Source organism: Onychomys torridus, chromosome 5 (genome assembly GCF_903995425.1).
Source record: "Onychomys torridus chromosome 5, mOncTor1.1, whole genome shotgun sequence".
In the NCBI taxonomy this organism is placed as follows: Eukaryota; Metazoa; Chordata; class Mammalia; order Rodentia; family Cricetidae; genus Onychomys; species Onychomys torridus.
The window spans coordinates 15,532,038-15,554,067 of NC_050447.1; the positions used below are offsets into that span (position 1 = coordinate 15,532,038).

At 42.4% G+C, this 22,030-nt stretch overlaps 1 protein-coding gene across 1 annotated transcript in view; it reads left to right on the plus strand.

The window, feature by feature from the left end:
• Heatr3 (HEAT repeat containing 3) overlaps positions 1–14,261 on the plus strand; it is a 37,622-nt gene extending 23,361 nt beyond the window's left edge. The window contains 5 exon segments of the mRNA XM_036188147.1: positions 2,853–2,917; positions 2,919–2,942; positions 5,816–5,959; positions 10,207–10,383; positions 13,381–14,261. Coding sequence (XP_036044040.1) covers positions 2,853–2,917; positions 2,919–2,942; positions 5,816–5,959; positions 10,207–10,383; positions 13,381–13,503 — 533 coding nt within the window. The 3' untranslated portion in view covers positions 13,504–14,261.
• Positions 14,262–22,030: the final 7,769 nt, after the last annotated feature.

Sequence of the window (22,030 nt, forward strand, 5' to 3'; positions counted from 1 at the left end):
GCCATGGGTTCTTGGCTAGGTTTACAGTACTAGGCATAGCACCCTCCAATTGATTAGGCTTTGTGTCCAATTAGACAGCTATTGGTTATCCCAAGATGCAAGTACCATTATTGTGCTGTTGAGGGGTTTTAGTTTGTGTATGTGTGTGTGTCTGTATACCAGGCTGGCCTCGAACTCACAGAGATCCACCTGGCTCTGCCTCCCGAGTGCTGGGATTAAAGGCGTGCGCCACCACCACCCAGAGAGACAATATCTTTCTGTATATCCTTGGTTGCCCTGGAACTTACTATGTAAACCAGGCTGGCCTCAAACTGAGAGATCTACCTGCCTCTGCCTCCCAAGTGCTGGGATTAACGGTATATACTACTGCACCCAGCTTAAATGTTTTCTTTAATCAAGATAAAATGTGAATTATACAATGTAGAAACATTTAAAGGCTAATAGGAACACCTTCAAGTCAATTTTGGGGTGTCTATTGGACACCAGGCATTAGGAAATGGGGGGAACTCTAGTAAGGCCATTGTTTAGCAGGTGCTTGACCTGACTATGTCACATACCACTTAGGTCCTAGGAATACTGAAGTAAACAGATAAGCATGGGGGTTACTGGTCCATGGAGCTTATTTTCTCCTGCTTAATAAGGACAGAATGGTGTGAGGTGGTGTGTTAAATATAAAGGGGCTCTCTGAAGAGAGAGCATTTGAACTAGGATCAAAATGAACTGAGACAGATGACATGTCCTGCAGGATTTTGTCCAAGGTGTGTCTGATCCTAAAGTTAGCCTGTTGTCTGTCCTTCCATAATTACAGGAATTCCCTTCTTTGGTATATACAATATCTGAAAATGGAAAGCCCAAATGATAGACACCTTGATTGTAATTTTTGGGGGGCTGGTAGAACTACTCAACATGTTAAAAAAAAAAAAAAAAAAAAAAGCACTTCATATGCAAGCCTGAGGACCTGAATTAGATTCCTGGATACATCCCAGTATATTTCTGAGTGTGTCCTTTGACCTCCATGGGTGTGTTGTAGCACATGTGCTCCTGCACTTACATGCACACAGTAATTATAAATAAAATAAAAATTTAAAAATTATGCACCTGGTATGGATTGCATCTTTTGTAATCCCAGTGCTTATGAGGCTGAGGGAGAATTGAGAGTTTGAGGCCAGTCTGTACTATAGGAAGACTCTGTCTTAAGAAAATTGTGGAAAGCTACCTGTCTTTTCCCCAGGCAACATAAGGAGATACCAGAAATGAGACAATGTCCCACGCACACAGGGCAACAAAACATGGCATCTGCTGCTTTTTAACAAATCTGCCCCAAGCTTTATGGCTGAAGCAGTAAGCTCCATATGATTAGGTATAGCTTCAGTCTCTGCCTCGCAGGAGCCTGAGGCAGGAGGATTGCTTGAACCCATGAGTTCTAAAGCAGCCTGAGCACCACATGATACCCTGTCTTCACCCTTATTCTCAGAGTCTCTCTGTGCCTGGAACATAGGGAGAATGGTGAGGGTGACTTGTCTCCATTCCACAATGTCTAGGCAGTGATTCTCCACTAGAGGCAATGTCTGAAGATATTTTCAGTGGTTACTGTCTTGTTGGTTGCTCCTGGTATGCAGCAGGGATGCTAGGAGATACCACAGGAACTGCACAGGAGCTCCCTGTATACACATACGTAACAGAATTATCTGCTCAGTGTCACTATTGCTGAGGTGGAATCTTGCCTAGATTAGTGTCTCTTCTGAAGAACTTAAAGGCTGTGAGCCAGAATCATTTGAGATTTTTATTCACTTACATTAAACACTTTTGGCTGGATGATTCCAGCAGAACACTCATACATGGCCTGCGCCTCTTCACAACAATGACTGGGTTCCTAGGTTGGAAGACCAGGAAAAGCACACACTTGTGAGTCACCTGTAAATCACACTGCTAGTTATGACCTAGCCTGTCATGGATGTGGTTAAAAAAGATAAAAGTCACACCCATGTTTAAGAAGAAGAATTCAGAGTCTGCACGTAGGAAGTAAATGGGCAGGTGTCAGAAGATGGTGCAGGACTGGACCTACTTACTGTGCGTTTTTAGAATTATGATTGGATCACTCGCCTTGCTGGCTCTCATTTGTTCTTGCCTGTGGCTGAACTAGCTCAGTTGTTTATTGCTGCTGTTCTGTTAATCATACATAAGTAAGTACAGTAGGAAAAGAGCAAGGTGAGTCATGGAACAGACACCAGGGAAGCTTTGAGCCATGCGTTTGTATGTCATGAGCACTGGTATAGGAGATGACTCCCCCACAGGTCTGCCCACATCACAGTGGAGACCTCTGGAAAATGAGAGCCACAACCACTGGCTCAGGTGTATCCTGGGCTAAGTGTTAGTCTAGTGAAAACCCAACATCTTAAGTCAGGACCTCTGCAGGCAGGTCACTGCCTGTTCCTACGGCAGTCATCCTTCAGACTCACTGGACGCTGGACACACTGTTAGGCAAATATTTGGCTTAAATGTCAAAAATACTTTTGTTAGAGGCTGGAGAGATGGCTCAGTTACTTCTCTTGCATAAGATCCCAGCTCAGTTCCTAGAACCCACACATACCCCCTAACTCTAGTTCTAGTGTGTCTGATGCCCTCTTCTGGCCTCCCTGTGCATTGCACTCATGGTGGAAAGAGACAGAAAGGCAAAATACTCACCCACCTAAAATAAGATAAACTGAGAAAAATTGCTTTTGTTAATAACAGTGTAAGCTAACACTTGTATGCTTTGTTTTAATCCTGTTTCTTTTTCTATAAAATAGTTTGTCTTGGAGAAAACTTGCACTTCATCTTTGTGTTTTGTGGAATTTTTTTGTGTGTTTTAGATTTTACTAAACATGCTGATTTTCTAGAAGCCATAAGTAGTGCTTTGAGGGCCCTTTTGCAAAGCAATGGCTGCCAAGAACATTCCACAGGTAAGATATTAAAAACTTCTTAGGTGAAACTTGAGAAGATTCTGTGTTTTGCAAGCACATTACCAGAAAAAAACCAAACTGTTAGAGTTATAGTTGAGCTTCGTGAAAAGGCAAGGGAAGTGCTTGAAATAGAAAAAAACAACCTGAAGTGGCGGTCCACACATGTAGTCCCAGCACTCGGGAGGCAGAGGCAGGTGGATCTCTGCATTCAAGGCCAGCCTGGGCTACAGAGCGAGTTCCAGGACAGCCAGGACTGTTACACAGTGAAACCCTATCTCAAGAAACCAAAGGAAGGGATTAGGGATTTAGCTCAGTGGTAGAGCGCTTGCCAGCAAGTGCAAGGCCCTGGGTTCGGTCCTCAGCTCTGGAAAAAGAAAAAAGAAAGGAAGAAAAGTGCTTCTACCTCCCCAAGCCTGCAGCACCATGTGGCTGCCTTCCTGGGATGCTTCTCAGTTAATGCCTATACCTTACGTGATGCTTTCTCTAGACTAGACGCTGGGGCCTCCTGAGTCCTCTCCTGGCAGCTGTCTTCAAGGGGATTCCAGATGTTGCTGAAAGCCCATACACACCTACATTAAGCCTCCAGCAGTGCAGCATCCTGCCTCCTTGTTTCATTCGCTTGCCCTGCGTTTTAAATCTTCTATCTTGGAGTATTTTTAGGCATATTACATCATTTCACCAATAAATGATTTTTTTTGTTGTTTGGTTTTTTTGTTTCTTGTTTTTCGAGACAGGGTTTCTCTGTAGCTTTGGAGCCTGTCCTGGAACTCGCTTTGTAGACCACGCTGGCCTCAAACTCACAGAGATCCACCTGCCTCTGCCTCCCGAGTGCTGGGATTACAGGCGTGTGCCACCACCGCGCCCGGCTTGATCTTATTATTTATGCCTGGCAGTAAGCTGTGTTTTTAAAAGCCAAAATCCCAATATCATCACTCTAGATCCAAAATATAGCAGATCATTTTTATTATGTAGCATTCATTTTCTCTAGACTGCCTTAGCAATGTTAAGACCTATATTAAGACCTACATCTAATTAGATTCAGGTTCAGAAATTTTTGGGAAGAAAAATTTGTATTGCTTTATATATTTTATACTTTAAATCACAGATCATGTCTTAGTGTGTTCACTCAAAGGTTTTAGCCAATGGGGATCATACCTGCCCAGATCCTTTCATGAGGCTGCACATTGGAGACACCCAGCTTTGTCTTCTTTGTGTAGTGCTATTAGCTAGGATTCTTCTGCAGATAAGATATTGTTTCATTGGTCATTTAATAATTTTGGCACAGTTTGTACCCTGACCCTTTATCGCCCATAAGGAATAGATACTCTAGTAATCTCTAAATACAACCTGTATCGTTTTCTCTCTCTTTCTTCCTTTTTTCCTTCCTGCATCTTGTTTTGTTTGTTTGTTGCTGAGACTGAACCCAGGGCTCCACCCATGCTTTTTAGTCTCATTGTGTGCTCAGAGTTTTATACACGTTTATTTATTTTGAGATAGGATTTCATTATGTATCCTAGACTGCCTCAAACTACTGATCCTACTGTCCCAGTCTTAGTGCTGGGATTATTTGCAGGTCTGTAGTCTTGGCTACCACACCAACCTAGTTATTCTTTTTTGGAAGGGGGCAGTGAGACAGGACTTCTCTGTAGCTTTGGAGACTGTCCTGGAACTTGCTTTGTAGACCAGAAATCCACCTGTCTTTACCTCCTAAGTGCTGGGATTAAAGGCATATGCCACAACCACCTGGCTAGTTACTATTTTTGATGCAAAAATTGATACATATTAATAGTAATTTCTTCAGGTTGGTTCCTTTTCTCTGATGTGGACCCTATGTCTGAGCCCCCTGTACTTGTGCTCTACCTGTGACCTATACCTCTGCCCCCAAACTCTTAAGTCTCTGATTGCTTTTTGCTAAAAAAAAAAAAAAAAAAAGGCCCATGCTCAAGTTGTTTTAATTTTTCTCCTTAAAACCTAGAAAGACTAGTTTGATAGCTTAATGATTAAAATGCTTACCATACAAGATCTCTGGAATCTATATAAATGTTGTGTGGGTGGGTGGCCTGTCTGTCTGTAAGTCTAGAGCTCTGAGAGTAGGGATGGGGTCCCTGGAGCAAATTAGTCAGACTAGCTGTATTGGTAAGCTCTGGTTCAATTGAGAGGTGTGGCCTCAATGAGTAAGGTAGAGTGTAATCAGGAAAGGCTCCCAACATCAACCTGGGGCCTCCACAAATTACACATAGGTGCACAAACACCTGCACATATATGCCCACTGTTGTGTGACAAAATTCTTTCTGGGGAGGTACAACACACATTTCTACTCAACCCAAATAGGGTTCTTACCACAGACCCAAAACACAGTTACCTACAAAGTCCAACTTGGTGAACCAATGAGTTATATTGGTGGTACTTATTGGAATATGGGTGAGGGGGTACTTAAAGGACAGGAGACAGCTATATCACCAAAGCCCACCCCAGCACCTAGAGCAAGCTTTAGTCCATTGGTCTAAACCTCTTCCAGGCAGCTCAGCTGGTTCCTGCTTCTTCCAGGCAGCTGGTCTAGGCTCAAGAGTCTCCTTTGCAGCTTTTCTCCTCTGAGAGTCTTTGCAGCTCAGCTTACCTGAGTATCTTCTTTGCAACTTGCTTTCCTTCCATCTGAGAACTCAGGCAGGGAGGGGTCTAGTGAATTTGATCAGTTTCAGGTACTTCCTAAAGCTATTTTGAGTGTTTGCCTTCCAGTTTAAAGAGCTTCCCTTCTGGATGGAATGTTTCAGTCTCAGAGGAAACAGTCACACAACACCCACACACATGTGAACACTCATATACACATGAAATAAGTAAATAAATACCTGGAATTATTTCTTTTCTCTCAACAGTGTATGACACCTGAGCAGCTGATGACGCTATGCAGAGCAGGCATTCATAGTAGCAGCATCGGGGTAAGAGTGAATGTGGTCAGTATTTTGGGAATCACGGGCAGCGTCCTAGCCAAAGAAGATGGCACACTTGAAACTCTTAAGGTAAACGGTTGTTTCTGACCTAAACAGAGTAAGTAGAAATGGGGAGGAGTTCATGATAAGATACTGTATAAAGAAACATAGAGTGTGCCCTACGGCTTTAATAAAATGGTGTATTAAATGAGTACTTGAACCACCCCGTGGTGGCGCATGCCTTTAATCCAAGCACTTGGGAGGCAGAGGCAGGCGGATCTCCATGAGTTCAAGGCCAGCCTGGTCTACCAAGCAAGTTCCAGGACAGCCAGGACTGTTACACAGAGAAACCCTGAGGGGTGGGGGGTGCTTGAAATGGCAAGCCTTGTTCTTATTTAACTTTTCTCCACATGTGCTTTCTGAAAAATAAATTTGTCTTCAGCATAAGGCCAAATATGGAATTTTTTTTGTTTTGTTTTTCAAGACAGGATTTCTCTGTGTAACCCTCGCTGCCCTGGAACTCACTCTGTAGACCAGGCTGGCTTCAAACTCAGATCCGCCTGCCATTGCCTCCCGAGTGTTGGGATTAAAAGAGTTGAGCCACCAAGTCGGGCTCTAAAGTACTTCTTAACCTACTGAAACCCTATAGTGATTTGTAATATCTTTAAAAACTATGTTGGAGGGCTGGGGATGGCTCATCAGTTAAGAGGACTACATTTGAACTCCCAGCATCCAGACCAGGCAAATCACAACTGTGTAATTCCAGTTCCAAGGGATCTGATTGTAGCAGAATTGTTAGAAGTTCTTATTAATAAGAACAAACCTGAGACCAGTTATTGGGGTGAATGCTGGAAGATCAGAGAAGCAGAACAAGCCACAGCTTCCTCACCTTGCCAGTTCCTCAGCTGGTCTTATTTCCTCAGACTGCAAGCTTCTGTGTCCTCATCCCAATGGCTCTCAGCAGAACTGTGCTGCTCCAAAGCCTGAAAGCTTAACCAGACAAATGCTGAACCAGCCAAATGCTTCTAGTTTCTGGTCTTCATGCCTTATATATCTTTCTACTTTCTGCCTTCACTCCCTGGGATTAAAGGAGTGTGTCACCATGCCTGGCTGTTTCTAATGTGGCCTTGAACTCAGAGATCCAGAGGTATTTCTGTCTCTGGAATGCTAGGATTAAAGGTGTGAGTGCCACCATTTTCTAGCCTCTGTATCTAGTGGCTGTCTTTTCTCTGACCCCAGATAAATTTATTAGGGTACACAATATTTTGGGGGAACACAATACCACATCTGGTATCTCTGGCCTTAACAGTTACTGGTACTCATGACACAAACCCACATGCAGACATATACATAATTAAAAAACAACGATAGTGAAACTTTAAAAAGTTGGAGAATAGTTCGTGCACTTAGCAAAACATAGAAAAGCAGAACAATGAAGTGTGAGTGATACTGTTTGCCTCCATCCTAGGCTTCCTGCTCCTTTGTCTCTGAGGTGTAGACCCCATTGCTGCTCCATTCTGCACTGCTTTGGGAGCTTTTACAGCTTTGATTTTATTTACTGTTATTGTGGGTATAAGGACAGATGCATACACACTATAGGGTGTGTATATATAGTTCAGGGGACCACTTTCAGGACTTGGTTCGGACCTTCCTCTATGGGTTCCAGATACTGAACTCAGGTTCAGTGAGTATAGATGTTGTATATGTTTGGGTCCTGCTTTACTGTTATCTACACTGTATCTGATGAGCTGCCTCGAGGGCTTGTTCAGGATGTTTTTAATAAATACAGTCATAAATGATTGCATTTGGCTACAAGGCATCTCTGTGTATAGATGAACATTTTTATGTGTAATTACTTCCTTTTCTTTACAGTTCAAATTGCCAAGGACCATTTTAATGAAACTCAAGTTTGAAAGGTTTTGTTTTGTTTTGTTTTTTGTTTTGTTTTGATTTTGTTTGTTTGTTTGTTTGGAGACAGGGTTTCTCTATGTAGCCTTGGCTGTCCTGGAACTTGTTTTGTAGATCAAGCTGGCTTTGACCTCAGATCCACCTGCCTTTGCCTCCTGAATGCTGGAATTAAAGGGGTGCACCACCACTGCCCGGCTGAAAGTATATTTTATCTAGTCTAATTTCCAAGCATGAAAATAAAAAGTATAGTGGATTTTTTATACCCATAAGCAGATTTAAATTCCTGTTCTATCATAGTATGTCATATAGTTTCTTTGGGTGTGTTAAAGTAAATAAAAGGCATCATGGGATTTGCACCTGTTCGTTCAATATGTATCTGTTACAAATAGGGACAGTTCTTTCTGTAACTGCCATTATTGAGCATTCTGCAGTTAACAGTCTAATACCTGTTCCATATTTATCATTTTCCTATTGTCTGAAAGATAATCCTTATAGTTTGTTTTTTGCAAATAAAGCCCCTAAGTTATGTTTCACTTGGGATCTTAATCTCTCTTGATCTAGAACAGTTACCTTAGCACCAACTCTACACCTCATGCAGCAGCCAAATAGACTGTGTCTGTTGCTTCCTGTCTTGCTTACCCGTCCACTGCATTTCCTGTAGACTAGAAGTTTGCTCCCAAGCCTGGATGTGATTGCATCTTTTTTTTTCCTTTGGAAATTTTGTCCATGTGTACAACGATTCTTGATCATACTCCCCCACTTCCTCTCCAGCTACCCCTCCCCTCCCCCATGGTCCATCCTTTTTTAATGAGACTTCTTATATGGTAGTGTATGATTCATAGTATATTCTAGGATATTAAACCTAATACTGTCATAGAGGTTTTCTGTACTGTTAACATTAAAATGAGAAAATTGGAGCCCAGAGAGATTAACTGACTAGCATGGTACAGCTGGACTTTGGACCCCATATTCTGACAGCCTCTATCCCTGTCCCCATACCAGGTTACAGAACAGCCAGACTATAATCAGATTATTCTGGAAGAGGCCTTTGCAGACTGAGAATGTTCTTCTCATGTGGTGCTATTGTGTTCCCCGAAATATTGTGCATGCTAATAAACTTATCTGGAGTCAGAGAACAGAACAGCCACAATATTAAACATAGAGGTTAGGCAGTGGTTGCACACGCCTTTAATCCTAGCATTCCAGAGGCTGAGATCTACCTGGATCTCTGTGTGTTCAAGGATACAGCCAAGCTTGGTGACTCACACCTTTAATCCAAGAAAGTGAGCCTTTAATCCCAGGGAGTGATGGTAGAAAGCAGAAAGGTATATAAGGCGTGAAAACCAGAAACTAGAAGCATTTGGCTGGTTAAGCTTTTAGGCTTTTGAGCAGCAGTTCAGCTGAGATCCATTTGGATAAGAACTCAGAGGCTTCCACTCTGAGAAAACAGGATCAGCTGAGGAATTGGCAAGGTGAAGTGGCTGTGGCTTGTTTTGCTTCTCTGATCTTCCAGCATTCACCTAATACCTGGCTCCAAGGTTTGATTTTATTAATAAGACCATTTAAGATTCGTGCTACATCCTCATAAGATAACTAATTGTGGAGGGGAAAGAAGAGCATATAGTAGTCAGGCTTGGTGGCACATGTCTGTATTCCCAGCACATGGGAGGTAGAAGCAGGAGGATCAGAAATTTAATACCATCCCCCACTGGAATGATGAATTTGGGGCTAGCCTAAGTGACATGAGACCATGTGTCATAAACAAGACAAAAAGCAAGGTGGCAGTGGCACTCACCTTTAATCCCTTCACTGGGGAGGCAGAGGCAGGCGGATCTCTGTGAGTTCGAGGCCAGCCTGGTCTACAGAGCGAGATCCAAGACAGGCACCAAAACTACATGGAGAAACCCTGTCTCAAAAAAAAAAAAAAAAGAAAAAGAAAAAGAAAACAAGTGAGTGAAGTAAAGTGAGAGTGTCACTCGTTTTAATTTTGTGATTTCTTTCTTTTTTTCAAGACAGGTTCTCACTCTGTAGCTCTGGTTGTTCGGGAATTCACTATGTAGGCCTCGAACTCACAGAGCTCTGCCTGCCTCTGCCTCCTTATTGCTGGGATCAAGGGTGGTAGTGGTTGTTATAAATAAGAAGCCTTCTGAGGAAAGCAGAAGGGAAACTTTAGTAATTTCTAAAATACATTTTTCATATCATCTATGGACCTCAGTTAACTTTATTTGGTAATACAAACTATAGTACATTTAGCTTATGTTGATCATACTATGATTGATGTAGTCAGTTGTGTGTGACGTCTCCAGACCTTTGAAGTTTTCATTCTTCCCTGGTATTTTTCCATTAAGTACAATGCTGGAGCAGTTGGCACATTTCTCAGTGCTCATCTTGGAGACTGACCTTCATTATCCTGTGTTTGGTTTTTGTAGACTATTGGGTGCTTTCTGCTGGAAGTTGCCACCAAAGACCCTTCCCTCGTGGTAACAGGAGAGGCTTTGGATGCCCTCTTTGATGTTTTTGCAGATGGTGAAGAAGCTGAAAAGGCCTCAGTTCAAATTAAATTGTTATCAGCTTTGAAAGAATTCCAGCCAGTCTTCAAGACGAAGGTTTGTAGTTGCTTTCTTTATAAACGCCCAGGTCTCAGCAGCTCTGGGGAGAAGGACCATGCAGCTTAGAGGGTGTGTAAGGAACTCCTGTTAAGTCTTGGTGATTAACCTAGTCCTTCCATCCAAAGCACTCAGTGAAATGCTTGTTGGTTGAGTCCTGGTTCCACAGAGTAGTGCTGGGTTGCAGTCATTGGAACCAACGTGGCATCTTGACCAGGTCTTCATGGTGTTAACAGCTTTGTTATACAGGAATACTGTCTGTAGCTTCAAAAGCACTTGGTATACTTTAAACTTGTTTTATATGGTGTAAGGTACTATATGTTGGCTTCATTGTTGTGGGTATGTCCCTTGGGGAAAGAGGGATCTACAGGGTGTTCTGTCCTGGGGAACAGAGCTGCCCTGTATTAGCTAGAGAAAAGAGCAAGCAGCCAAGAGCTTCAGTTTGTTCCTTCATTTGTTCATTCATTCATTCATTCATTCATTCATTCATGCTGAATAAGAGAGCAGCCAAGGGCTTTGATTTTTTGTTTGTTTTTTGTTTGGTGCTGGGGATTGAGCCCAGGGCCTTACTTGTGTTGTCTGTGTGCTCTACCTGAGTTACACCCAATGCCTAAGAAATAGGAACAAACTTGAATCTTTCCTTTTTAGACGGCTTTTTGTTTGTTTTCTTTTCCTTCCTTCTGTCCATCCTTCCTTTTAGGAATCACATGCTAGGCAAGCATTCTACCTCTGAGCTACATCCCCAGCACCCAAAAATAAGTTATTTTCCTTTTGACATGTATTTATTTTTATATGGATGCTTTTGCCTGCACATATGTTTGTACACCGTGTATGTGCCATGCTCATGAAAACCAGAGGTGGTGTCAGGTCCCCTGTAACTGGAGTTACAGATGGCTCTGAACCACCAGGTAGGTGCTATGAATTACAGCCAGTGCCTTTTAATCATCTCTCCAGTCCCACAGAGAAGTGTTTCTTTAGGCAGAGACAAATGTACCTGGGATTTCTTACTTTGCTATAAAAAAAAAAAAAAAAAAAAAAAAAAAAAAGCATAACATAACCACATTTCTGCTTTTTTTTTTTTTTTGTCTGTTTTTGCTTAATTCTGTCTAAGACCTGTTTTCATACCAGTCACAGTGTCTACATTGTTCATAAAAGCCCTTTAGATTTCTGCAAAGGAACCTTTGAGGTAAGGAGAACAAAGTTTACTCCGTTTCTGCTGCCAGCAAAGCAGATTAGGCAAAGTCATCAAAGCCTCCAGACGGATGTGGTGGTGCTAGCCGCTAATCCCAGAACCTGGAGGTGAATCATGACTCCCAGGCCAGCCTGGACTGCACAGTAAGATCCTATCTCAAAAGATAAATGAATAAGGGCTGGAAATGTCACTCATGGTGGCATATGTTTTAGCATTCATGAGACCTGGGTTTAATCCCTAGCACCGAAATAGACCAAACTGAAACTCAGACGCAGCAGTGCTTTAAAGCTTGCTGTAAGCCCAGAACTGGGAACAACCTGGACATTGGAAGCTGTTGATGGGGTTGACTTTCCTGTTTAGTATGCGTTGCTATAGTGATAATGTCTCACTGCTGGGTTTTTGTTTTTCTGTACACTAAGCCCCAGTGAAATTGCTTTATCTTGGGGTGGGAGGGGTTTTTTAAATTTTGGTTTTGGTGTGTATTACTGGAGATGGAATCCAGGACCTTGTCGATACTTAACCTACAGTTTTAAAATGAGGCCCATTTGTGTAAAATTGGAGACATGTTTGTGTAAAATGGAGGCTGGGGGTGGGGGGGGGCTCAAGTTGCATTTAAATACAACTGCATGTGGTGGACTAAAGAATTTGTCTAAAGCCATGCTTCTCAAAAGGTCCTTCCCTCCCAGTACTCACAGCATCACCTGTTCTTGTTATAAATGTGAATTCTTAGCCCCAGCTCCTGGCTTCTGAATCAGAAAGTTAATAAGGGCACCAGTAGGGGCCTCACCAGCCCATTCTGTGGGAAATCTTCTAGGTGGTGTACTAAAACTTGAAAACTAGCACTTAAGACTAGAGATAAGGGCTGGAGAGATAGTCACTGTTGCTCTTCCAGAGGAGTTTGGTTCAATTCTCAGCACCCCACATGGCCACTTAGCTGTAATTCCAGGGGATCTGACACCCTCTTCTGGCCTTTGTAGGCACTGCAGGCATTTGGTGCATGGACATGCATGTCTGTAAATGTCCATGCACCTAAACTAAAGGGGCTGGAGAGCTGGCTCAGTGATTTAGAGCATTTGTTGCCTCTGTAGGGACCCAGCTTTGATTCCTAGGATCCACATGGTGGCTCACAACCATCTTAACTCCAGTTTCAGGACTCCATTGTCCTATTCTGACCTCCCTGGGCACCAGGCACTCAGGTGGTACACATAAACATGCAAGCAAAATGTCCATACAAATAAAAATTTTCATAAAATTTTTTTAAAAGACTAGGGGTGAGTTATGACTTTCGTTCCATAAATTTCAATCTTTTTATGTATGAATTTCATTTGAGAAATTCATTTGAATTTGTGAGTTTGGCCTCAAACTCACAAAGATCCCTCTGCCACTGCCTCCAGAGTATTGGGATCAAAGACATGCAGTTGGCTTGTAGCTGTTATTTTAATGTGTGTATTCAGATTGGGGCGATAGTGTAGTGGTTAGAGTACTTACCATGCAACTGTGAAAACTAGGTCAGCATTTACCCACCAAAATGCTGGGTGGAATTCCACCCTGAAAAAGTAGAGATAGATGATCCCAAGAACAAGCTGGCTAGTGAGACTAGCCAAATCAGCATGCTCGGGTTTGATTGAGGGATCCTGCCTCAGTGAAAATGGAAAAAGGAAAAAAATGGACATACTTTCATTTTTCTCATTTTCATGTACCATATTCTATTTAATCTGGAAGTAAAACTTTATATTTGTTAATAAAATAGTTACTTTATTTAAATGATAAATTAGATGACATAATCTCATTCTGTCTCTTATCAGATACGGAAAGAAGGGAGGGGCAAATACAGTCCAGATCAGCTGTGTGTTCTTGACAACGTGAAGATGAATTTGAGACGGTTTGTTGCTTACCAGGAAGCTGTTGAGAAAAGACTGACTTCTTAAGCCATCAGGAGGACCAGAGCTGGGGCTGGCTCAGCAGCTGCATGCCTAGCTTTTCTCAAAGCCCAACAAAGCTCTTGAGAAAATAGAATGAGAGAGAGACTGCTTTTGCCGGTGGATTTAACTCTAAGAATACTAAAGGGTTTCCTCTGAATGTACAGGCTTCCGGAGCCTATTGTTTCTTTTTTGAGACAGGTTCTCCCTAGGTAGCCCTGCCTGGCCAAGAACTCACAGAGTCTACAGGCCTCAGTTTCCTAATTGCTGAGATTTAAAGTATTCGACACCACACCTGGCCTCAAAAAGCCATTTTTTAAAGCCTCTGTTTTAGATAGTAGTTGAGAACCTGTAGGAAATATGTGTTAAGGCCAGAAATCTCTGGCCCGCTGTTCTATCTCCAGCTTATTTTAGCCACTGGAAATGAAGAGTGGAAACGCACTACAGTCTCAGGAGGTCTTCTTCTCGGTGCCGGGGACAGCATTCAGGACCTTGTTCCTGCTAGGCCAGCACTCCAGCACTGACTACGCCCCCAGCCCTCAAGTGGTTCTTAACTACTTTGTGGGCAGTAAAAAGACTTGAGGCAGTTATGTCCTTGAGTTTTGTAAGAAAAGAAATTAAGTCATTGTTTGGATGTTCTTTAAAGCCAGTATCATTTTATATTTGCTAAATTTTAACTGAAATATGAATATAACCTTTATAAAATATTTTGGTATAGAGTACTGTATTCCTATTATGACTCTTGTGAAATAAATGACTTGAATCTGTCAGTCTCAGTAGATGATGAGCTAATGAGGGGATTGCATTCTGTACAGGATGTCTGAGCAGTTATTCTGTGTAATACCACTCCTTGTCTTAATTTGATATAGAATCAGAATTAGTAGAAAAAGCCAGGCCTGGTGGCGCACACCTTTAATCTCAGCTCTTAGGAGGCAAGGCAGGTGGATCTCTGAGTTCAAGGCCAGCCTGGTCTAAAGAGCAAGTTCCAGATTGGCCAGGACTACACAGAGAAACACTCTCTCAAAAAGAAAAGAAAGAAAAAAAAGGAAGGAAGAAAGAAAAGAAAAAGAATTAGTAGAAAATATTTTTTGAATAAATAACTTTTAACTGGATGTTTTTTGTCTTACAGTTTTTTGTTGTTGTTTGTTTTTGTTTTTGTAACCATAAGTATACACATTCTTGGGTAGTTCATGTCACATCAGAGCTTACAAAAGATGACAGCATGACTTTCTGGTACCACCTCTTGTTACCCTTGAAGATAGTACTCAGGCTGGGACTTACCCCTGGGCTGCTCTCTCATCTCTCATCCCATCCATTTGACTGATCAGGATGTTCAACAGAAGATCTCAGTTGCCATGATGAAAAGCTCAAAACAATGTAGGCTGTAATTTCCCTCTAGTTCTGTAGCTGCATGAATCACCTACTAGTATTGCATTTCATGTGCACTGTGGCCTGATAAACATTTTTTCCTGTCCAGTATAGGTTGTTGAAAAGCAAGGTGTTTTTTTGTTGTTGTTGTTGTTTTGGTTTTTTGTTTTTGTTTTTGTTTTTGTTTATCAGCTCTGAGGAGTCACTGAGTTCATGAGACTCTGCAAGTAGAGATGACTGGGTTTTCCAGTGGGATGGGAAGTGGACATGGTCTGCCATACACAACACTCTTTTACTTTATTCTCCTGGATAAAGTGTATGTCTGTGTGTGTTTCATGACCACTGCAGTCAAGTCTTTGGCTCAGATTTTTTATAGCATGTGTTTGTGAAAAGGATTTCCCCCTCAGTGAGGAATAGCTTTATATGTGAGTTCAAGGCTAAAGAGTAAGTTCGTTTCAGAGATCTGCCTTAGATGTTTGTCATACCTATTTCAAAGAGAATAATGTTTCTGGTTCTGTCCTCTCTCACATTTCCCAGGCTTGGAGTAGAGAGACAAGCACAGGCACACGGGGTGTCTGAGTGAATGAGTTTTAGGAGTTTGTCTTTTGAAGCTGTAAGGCAACACAGCACAGGGTGAGGTGGTGCATTGAAAACATGCGTGCTAAAACCTAGACTCTAAGGCAGGAGTGATTGAGCCTCAGTGGCTCCCATTCAGCTTTGCCACTGTAGCAACAGGAAAATGGGAAAGCCCTGAATACACTCCCTAGTTGTAGCTTTTTACATAATAGCTAAGTAGTTTGTGCAAGTGTTGTTCATGGAACAGTGTAATCGAGAAATATTTAGCAGGGGTGATGGCACACACCTGTAATCCTAGCACTCAGGAGGCTAATGCTAGAGGATTGTGAGTTGAAAGCCTGTCTAGGTTTCATAGCAAGACCCCTGTTGCCTAAAGAAAAAGAAAATCCATAAATAATTTATTTGAAAATCTTCTGGAAGTCAGGTGTAGTGGCGCATACCTTTGATTCTCAGCACTCTGGAGACAGGGACAGGCAGATCTCTAAGTTCAAGGTTAACCTGGTCTACAGAACAAATTCCAGGGATAGCTAAGGCAAAACAAAAACTCTGTCTAAAAAAAAAAAAAAGACAAAAATCTAGAATTGTACACCAGAACTACAAACTTTTAAGTGTTTGAATATAAAGCCATACAGGATTCCTCATTTTAGAAGATTTTTTTTGTTTCTGTTCTTTTGAGATAGGATCTCATTTAGCCCAGGCTAGCCTCAAATGTATTGTGTAATGTGATCTGAATGCAGGTCCTCTGCTGAGCCATCTCTCCAGCCCTGGTTTTAGGATTTAAAGAGTCTTCCTACTTTTTTCTGACACCTGGGCTTAAATAATCCTTCTGCTATGGCCTCTCTTGTAGTTGGCACTAGTGCTGGGAAGGTGGCTCAAGGGATAAGGCATTTTCTACACAAACTTGAGGACCAGAGTTTGGGGCCCCAGGACCCACATCAAAGGCTTAACAGGTGTGGTAGTCCTGTAATCCCAGTACTCAAGAGACAGAGAGAGCAGATCCTTGAGCCAAGCTGGCTAGTGAGACTAGATGTCCCAGTGAGCTCCAGAGAGACTGACTCAGTAAAAAAAAATAGAGAGTGATTGAAGAAGACAACAACATCTGACTTCTCTGTGTATGCACATTTGCAGAAAAAAATATATGTGGCTAACACTATAGGCACTTACTTACCTCTGCACTTGGCCAAAGATTGGTTGGTTGGTTGATTGGTTGGTTGGTTGGTTGGTTTTTTTTTTTCGGTCTTTTGAGACAGGGTTTCTCTGTGTAGTTTTGGTGCCTGTCCTGGATCTCGCTCTAGACCAGGCTGACCTCAAACTCACAGAGATCCACCTGGCTCTGCCTCCTGAGTGCTGGGATTAAAGGTGTGCGCCACCATCACCCAGCTCAAAGATTTACTTTTTTTAAAAAATACATTTATTTATTTATTAAAAAATTTTTTCATTTTACATACTAACCCCAGTTCCCCCTCCCTTCCCTTCTCCCACCTCCTCACTTCCCTCCCATTCTACCCCCATACACTCCTCAGAGTGGGTAAGGCTTCCCATGGTAGTCAACAAAGCCTGGCATACCAAGTTGAAGGAGAGCCTAGCCCCTCCCCATTGTATCAAGTCTGAGCAAGGTATCCCACCACAGGGAATGGGCTCCAGAAAGTCAGTTCATGTACCTGGGGTAAGTCCTGGTCCTGCTACCAGGGACCCCACAAACAGATCAAGCCACACAACTGTCACCCACATGCAGCAGGCCTAGTTAGGTCTCATGCAGGTTCCTGAGCTGTCAGTCCAAAGTCAGTGAGCTCCAACTAGGACCGGTCAGCTGTCTCTGTGGGTTTCCCCAAAAGATTTACTTTTATTAATTAAATTCATTCACTGAAAATTTCAAACATTTTTATAGTTTTATACATGTATGCTGTGAATGTGTTGCTCTGATTTGGTTGAAGTATAATATAGGTGGGATAAGCAGAAAGGAGAATTCTGGGAACAGGAAGGCTGAGTCAGGAGACACTGCCAACTGCCACCATGAGAAGCAAGATGTAAAGATACTGGTAAGCCACGAGCCATGTGGCAAAGTATAGATTTATAGAAATTGGTTAATTTAAGATATAAGAGCTAGGGAGGCAGAAGCAGACAGATCTCTGTGAGTTCGAGGCCAGCCTGGTCTACAGAATGAGTTCCAGGAAAGGCGCAAAGCTACACAGAGAAACCCTGTCTCAGAAAACCAAAAAAAGAAAAAAGAATATAAGAACTAGATAGCAATAAGCCTGAGCCATTAGGTCATACAGTTTTAATTAATATAGGCCTCTGTGTGTTTACTTGGGTCCAAGTGGCTGCAGGACTGGAGAGAGAGGGATTTGTCCTGACCATGGGCCAAGTGGGATATAGGAGAACTTCAGCTATATGTATATAATGCATACTGACCTTTTTTTTTTTTTTTTTTTGGATTTTTGCAACAGGGTTTCTTTGTATAACAATCTTGGCTGCCCTGGAACTCACTTTGTACAACAGTCTGGCCTCAAACTCACAGAGATCCTCCTGCCTCTGCCTCCCAAGTGCTGGGATTAAAAGAATGTGCCATAACCTTTTGCATTTTTTTTAAAGATTTATTTATTTATTATGTATACAGAAGAGGGCGCCAGATCTCATTACAGATGGTTGTGAGCTACCATGTGGTTGCTGGGAATTGAACTCAGGACCTCTGGAAGAACAGCCAGTGCTCTTAACCTCTGAGCCATCTCTGCAGCCCCCTTTTGCATTTTTTAAGCTTTAAAAATGTATTATAATTGTATGTATGTATAGTGTGTTTGTATTTGAGCGCATGTCCCAGCATGTGTGTGGTACCCAGAGGACAACCTTGTAAGGTTAACTTTTTCTTTCCACGTTTACATAGGTCCCAGAAATTAAACTCTAGTCACCAGGTTTGTGTTGCCGGCACTGTACCTGCTGAGCCATCTTGAAGGCCCAACTTGTTCCATTTAAATTCTGTATTTATTATTATGTGTGCACGTGTCTGTTTTCCTGCCATAGCATGGCACAGCACTCGTGGGAGTCAGAAGACAATTTGCAGGACTAGATTCTCCTGTCTGCATTCTGAGGCTAGAGCGTAGGTCCTCAGGCTTGAGTGGCAAGTGCTGTGGCACCCACTTTCTTAACATATTAAAGACAAGTCTCCAAAAAATGCTAACCTGAAAGACCGGTTACTTTTCAGGGGTTTTTTTGTGTGTGTTAGAGGGCGGGGGAGGTGTTGAAAAAGGGCCTTAAACCAGGTAGTGGCTGCACACACCTTTAATCCCAGCACTCTGGAAGCAGAAACAGGCAGATCTCTGAGTTTGAGCCCAACCTTGGTCTACAGAGTGAATTCTAGGACAGCCAGGGCTATGCAGAAAAAAAAAATTGCAGGTGTGTGCCACCACATCTGGTCAAATATTGAGTTATTTCTGCTTGAGACTATCAAGAAAAGGATTTCTGGGCTGGGAATATAGCTCAGTAATGGAGCACTAGTATGTCTTATGTCCAGGCTTCCTCAGCCCTGGAAAAAAAAAAAAGGAAAAGAATTACCATTATTACCACATTCAGTTAATATCAGAATTGATATTGTATCCCACACATTACAAATAAGGCTAGCCAGGTGGTGGTGGCACATGCCTTTAATCTCAGCACTCAGGAGGCAGAGACAGGCAGATCTCTGAGTTCAAGGCTGGCCTGGTCTACAGAGTGAGTTCCAGGACAGCCAAGGCTAACAGATAAACCCTGTCTCAAAAAAAACAAAACAAAAAGGCTAAATAAATAAATAATGACACCCAGGCCAACCTGGACAACATAGTGAGGCCCCCAGTTAAAAAAAACAAAACAACAAGAACAAAAAAAAACACCCAGCTGGATATGGTGGTACATACCTATAACCCCAGACTCTAGAAGCTAAGCAGGATTGCCAAGAGTTTGAGGCCAGCCAAGGCTGCACAGCAAGACCTTGTCTTTAAAAACAAACAAACAAACAAAGGACAACAAAAAAAAAACCCCACAAACAATTTGGGGAAAAAAAAAGAATGCCTTCATTTGATGTTGATACAGAAGCAGAAAGTCTAGGAGGACACTAAAGAAAGCCGTTAGAACCAGAAAGTGCATCCAGTAGGACCACAGGAAACACAATCGCACTACCAAAAATTAGTTTTATTTAGTACACTAGCAATTGTGGTTTGAACACGAATGGCCCCATAGGCTCGTATATTTGATGCTTAGTTACCAGGGAGTGGCACTGTTTGAAAGGATCAGAAGGATTGGGAGGTGTGGCCTTGTTGGAGGAAGTGTGTCAATGAGTGTAGGCTTTGAAGTTTCAAAAATGCACATCAGACCCAGTGCCTCTCTCTGTCTATGGATTACAATGTAGCTCTCAGCTACTGCTCCAGTACCTGCCTGCATGCCACCATGCCCTCTACCATGAAGATAATGGACTAAACCTCTGAAACTGTAAGCAGTCACCCAATTAAATTCATTTTCATGATTGTTGCCTTGGTCATGGTGTGTCTTCCCAGCATTAGGACAGTGTCTAAGACAGCGATGAACAATCCAAAAAGGAAATTACTAAGATGGTAATTATGCTTCAGTCACATCCAAAAGTTTGTAGGAGTAAAATCATAGGAGATAAGCTATATCTACAGTAGAATCTACATCCCAAAGGTAACCAGGCTCAGCACTGTGATTATTATGAACAGGCATCAGCAGCCTCTTACCATACCAGCCTGGCTGCTTCAGAATGGTTCCAGCACCTCTGCCTCCCATTCCCTGCAAACAGAATTGGGTTCATGAGGTTTTAACAAATATTTTGTTTTGATTGTTTTGTTTTTTGAGACAGGGTTTTTCTGTGTAGCCCTGGCTGTCCTTGAACTCTCATAGATCCACCTGCCTCTGCCTCCCAAGTGCTGAACTAATGGTATGTGCCACCATGCCCAGCTTAATAAATACATTTTTATTATTGTTATTATTATTACTACATGGATAGGTGCATACATGGAGGTCAAAAGACAAGTTTCAGGAGTCTGGTTCTCTCTTTCCACTGTGGCATCAGGGGATTTGAACTCAGGTCATCAGAGATGCACAATGTAGTGTTTTGAATGTGATGTGCCTCCCTAAGTCTCAGGCATTTGAATATTCAGTTCTAGTTGGTGATACTTTGAGGGGAGGCTTAGGAGGTGTGCCTATCTTGGGATTTCTATTGCTGTGAGGAGACACCATGACCACAGCAACTCTTATGAAAGAAAACATTTGATTGGAGTAGCTTACAGTTCAGAGATTTAGTCCATTATCATCATGGTGGGACATAGCAATGTGCAGACAGACACAGTGCTGGAGAAGGAGCTTCATCTTGATCCCTAAGGCAAGAGGAAGTAGTCTGAAATACTGTGCGTGGCTTGAGCATATATGAGACCTCAAAGCCCACCCTCACAATGACACACTTCCTCCAACAAGGCCATATCTACTCCAACAATGCCACACCTCCTAATAGTGCCACTCCCTATTAGCTTATTAGGGCCAATTACCAACACTACAGGGGCCTTTCCAGAGGAAATGAGTCACTAGGAGCAAGCTTTAAATTATCAAAAGCCACATACCATTCCCAGTTAGCTCTCTCTGCTTCCTGATTACATTTCACATGTGAGCTTTCGGCTTCCAGCTCTAGATGCCAAATCTGCCTCCTCTGTCACCACTATTATAGACCCTGACCCTCTAAAACTATAAACCAAAAGAAAAAGTTCTGAAGTGGCCTGGGTCCAGGTGTTTTATCACAGCAATGAGAAAGTAATATATCTAGCTCTTTTTACCTACTGAGCCACCTTCCAAATTTATGTTTTTATTTTACGAAAACAATCTGTTGCTGGTCATTAACACCTGTATTAGAGAAATGCAACATGCAATCAAGAAGTTTACAGCCTTGGGAGAACCTTTTCCTGTCAGAGACAGAGCTCTTACAGCAATGTAATATTTCCCCTAGACAGAAGACATGAAAAAGTTGCCATCAAAGAGCCCTTCATTTTATTCAGAAAATCACCATGAGTACCAGTCATAGTGTGTTCAAATCTTCATCATCATTTGTGGTGTTGGCAGCAAGTTCATCTTTTTTTTCCCCCAAGACAGGGTTTCACTGTGTAGCTTGGCTGTCCTGGAACTTGGTCTGTGGACCAGGCTGGCTTCAAACTCAGAGATATCCACCTGCCTCTGCCTACCGAGTGCTGGGATTTAATGTGTGTGTGCCACCATCACCCAGCTAAATCAAATGTTTTAATTAAGAAAAGTAATTTTCCTTAGGCTGGAGATATGGCTCAGTGGGTGGGGATGTTTGCTGTTTGATGGTCTAAGTTTAATCCTCATAACCCATGATGGGAAGGAACTGACTCCCAGAGGTTGTCCTCTGACCTCCACAAATGACAGGACATCTCCAGGTTCACACTCATACGTATATGTCACACACACATACATAATGAGAATCCCATAACACTTCTGTATGTCAATCCCAAGAAGCAAGCAATAAGTGGTTCCTACAAAGCCTGTGGCTCTTGAGGCTTGACACACAAAACCCTTCAATTCACTATTCCGATCCAACCTG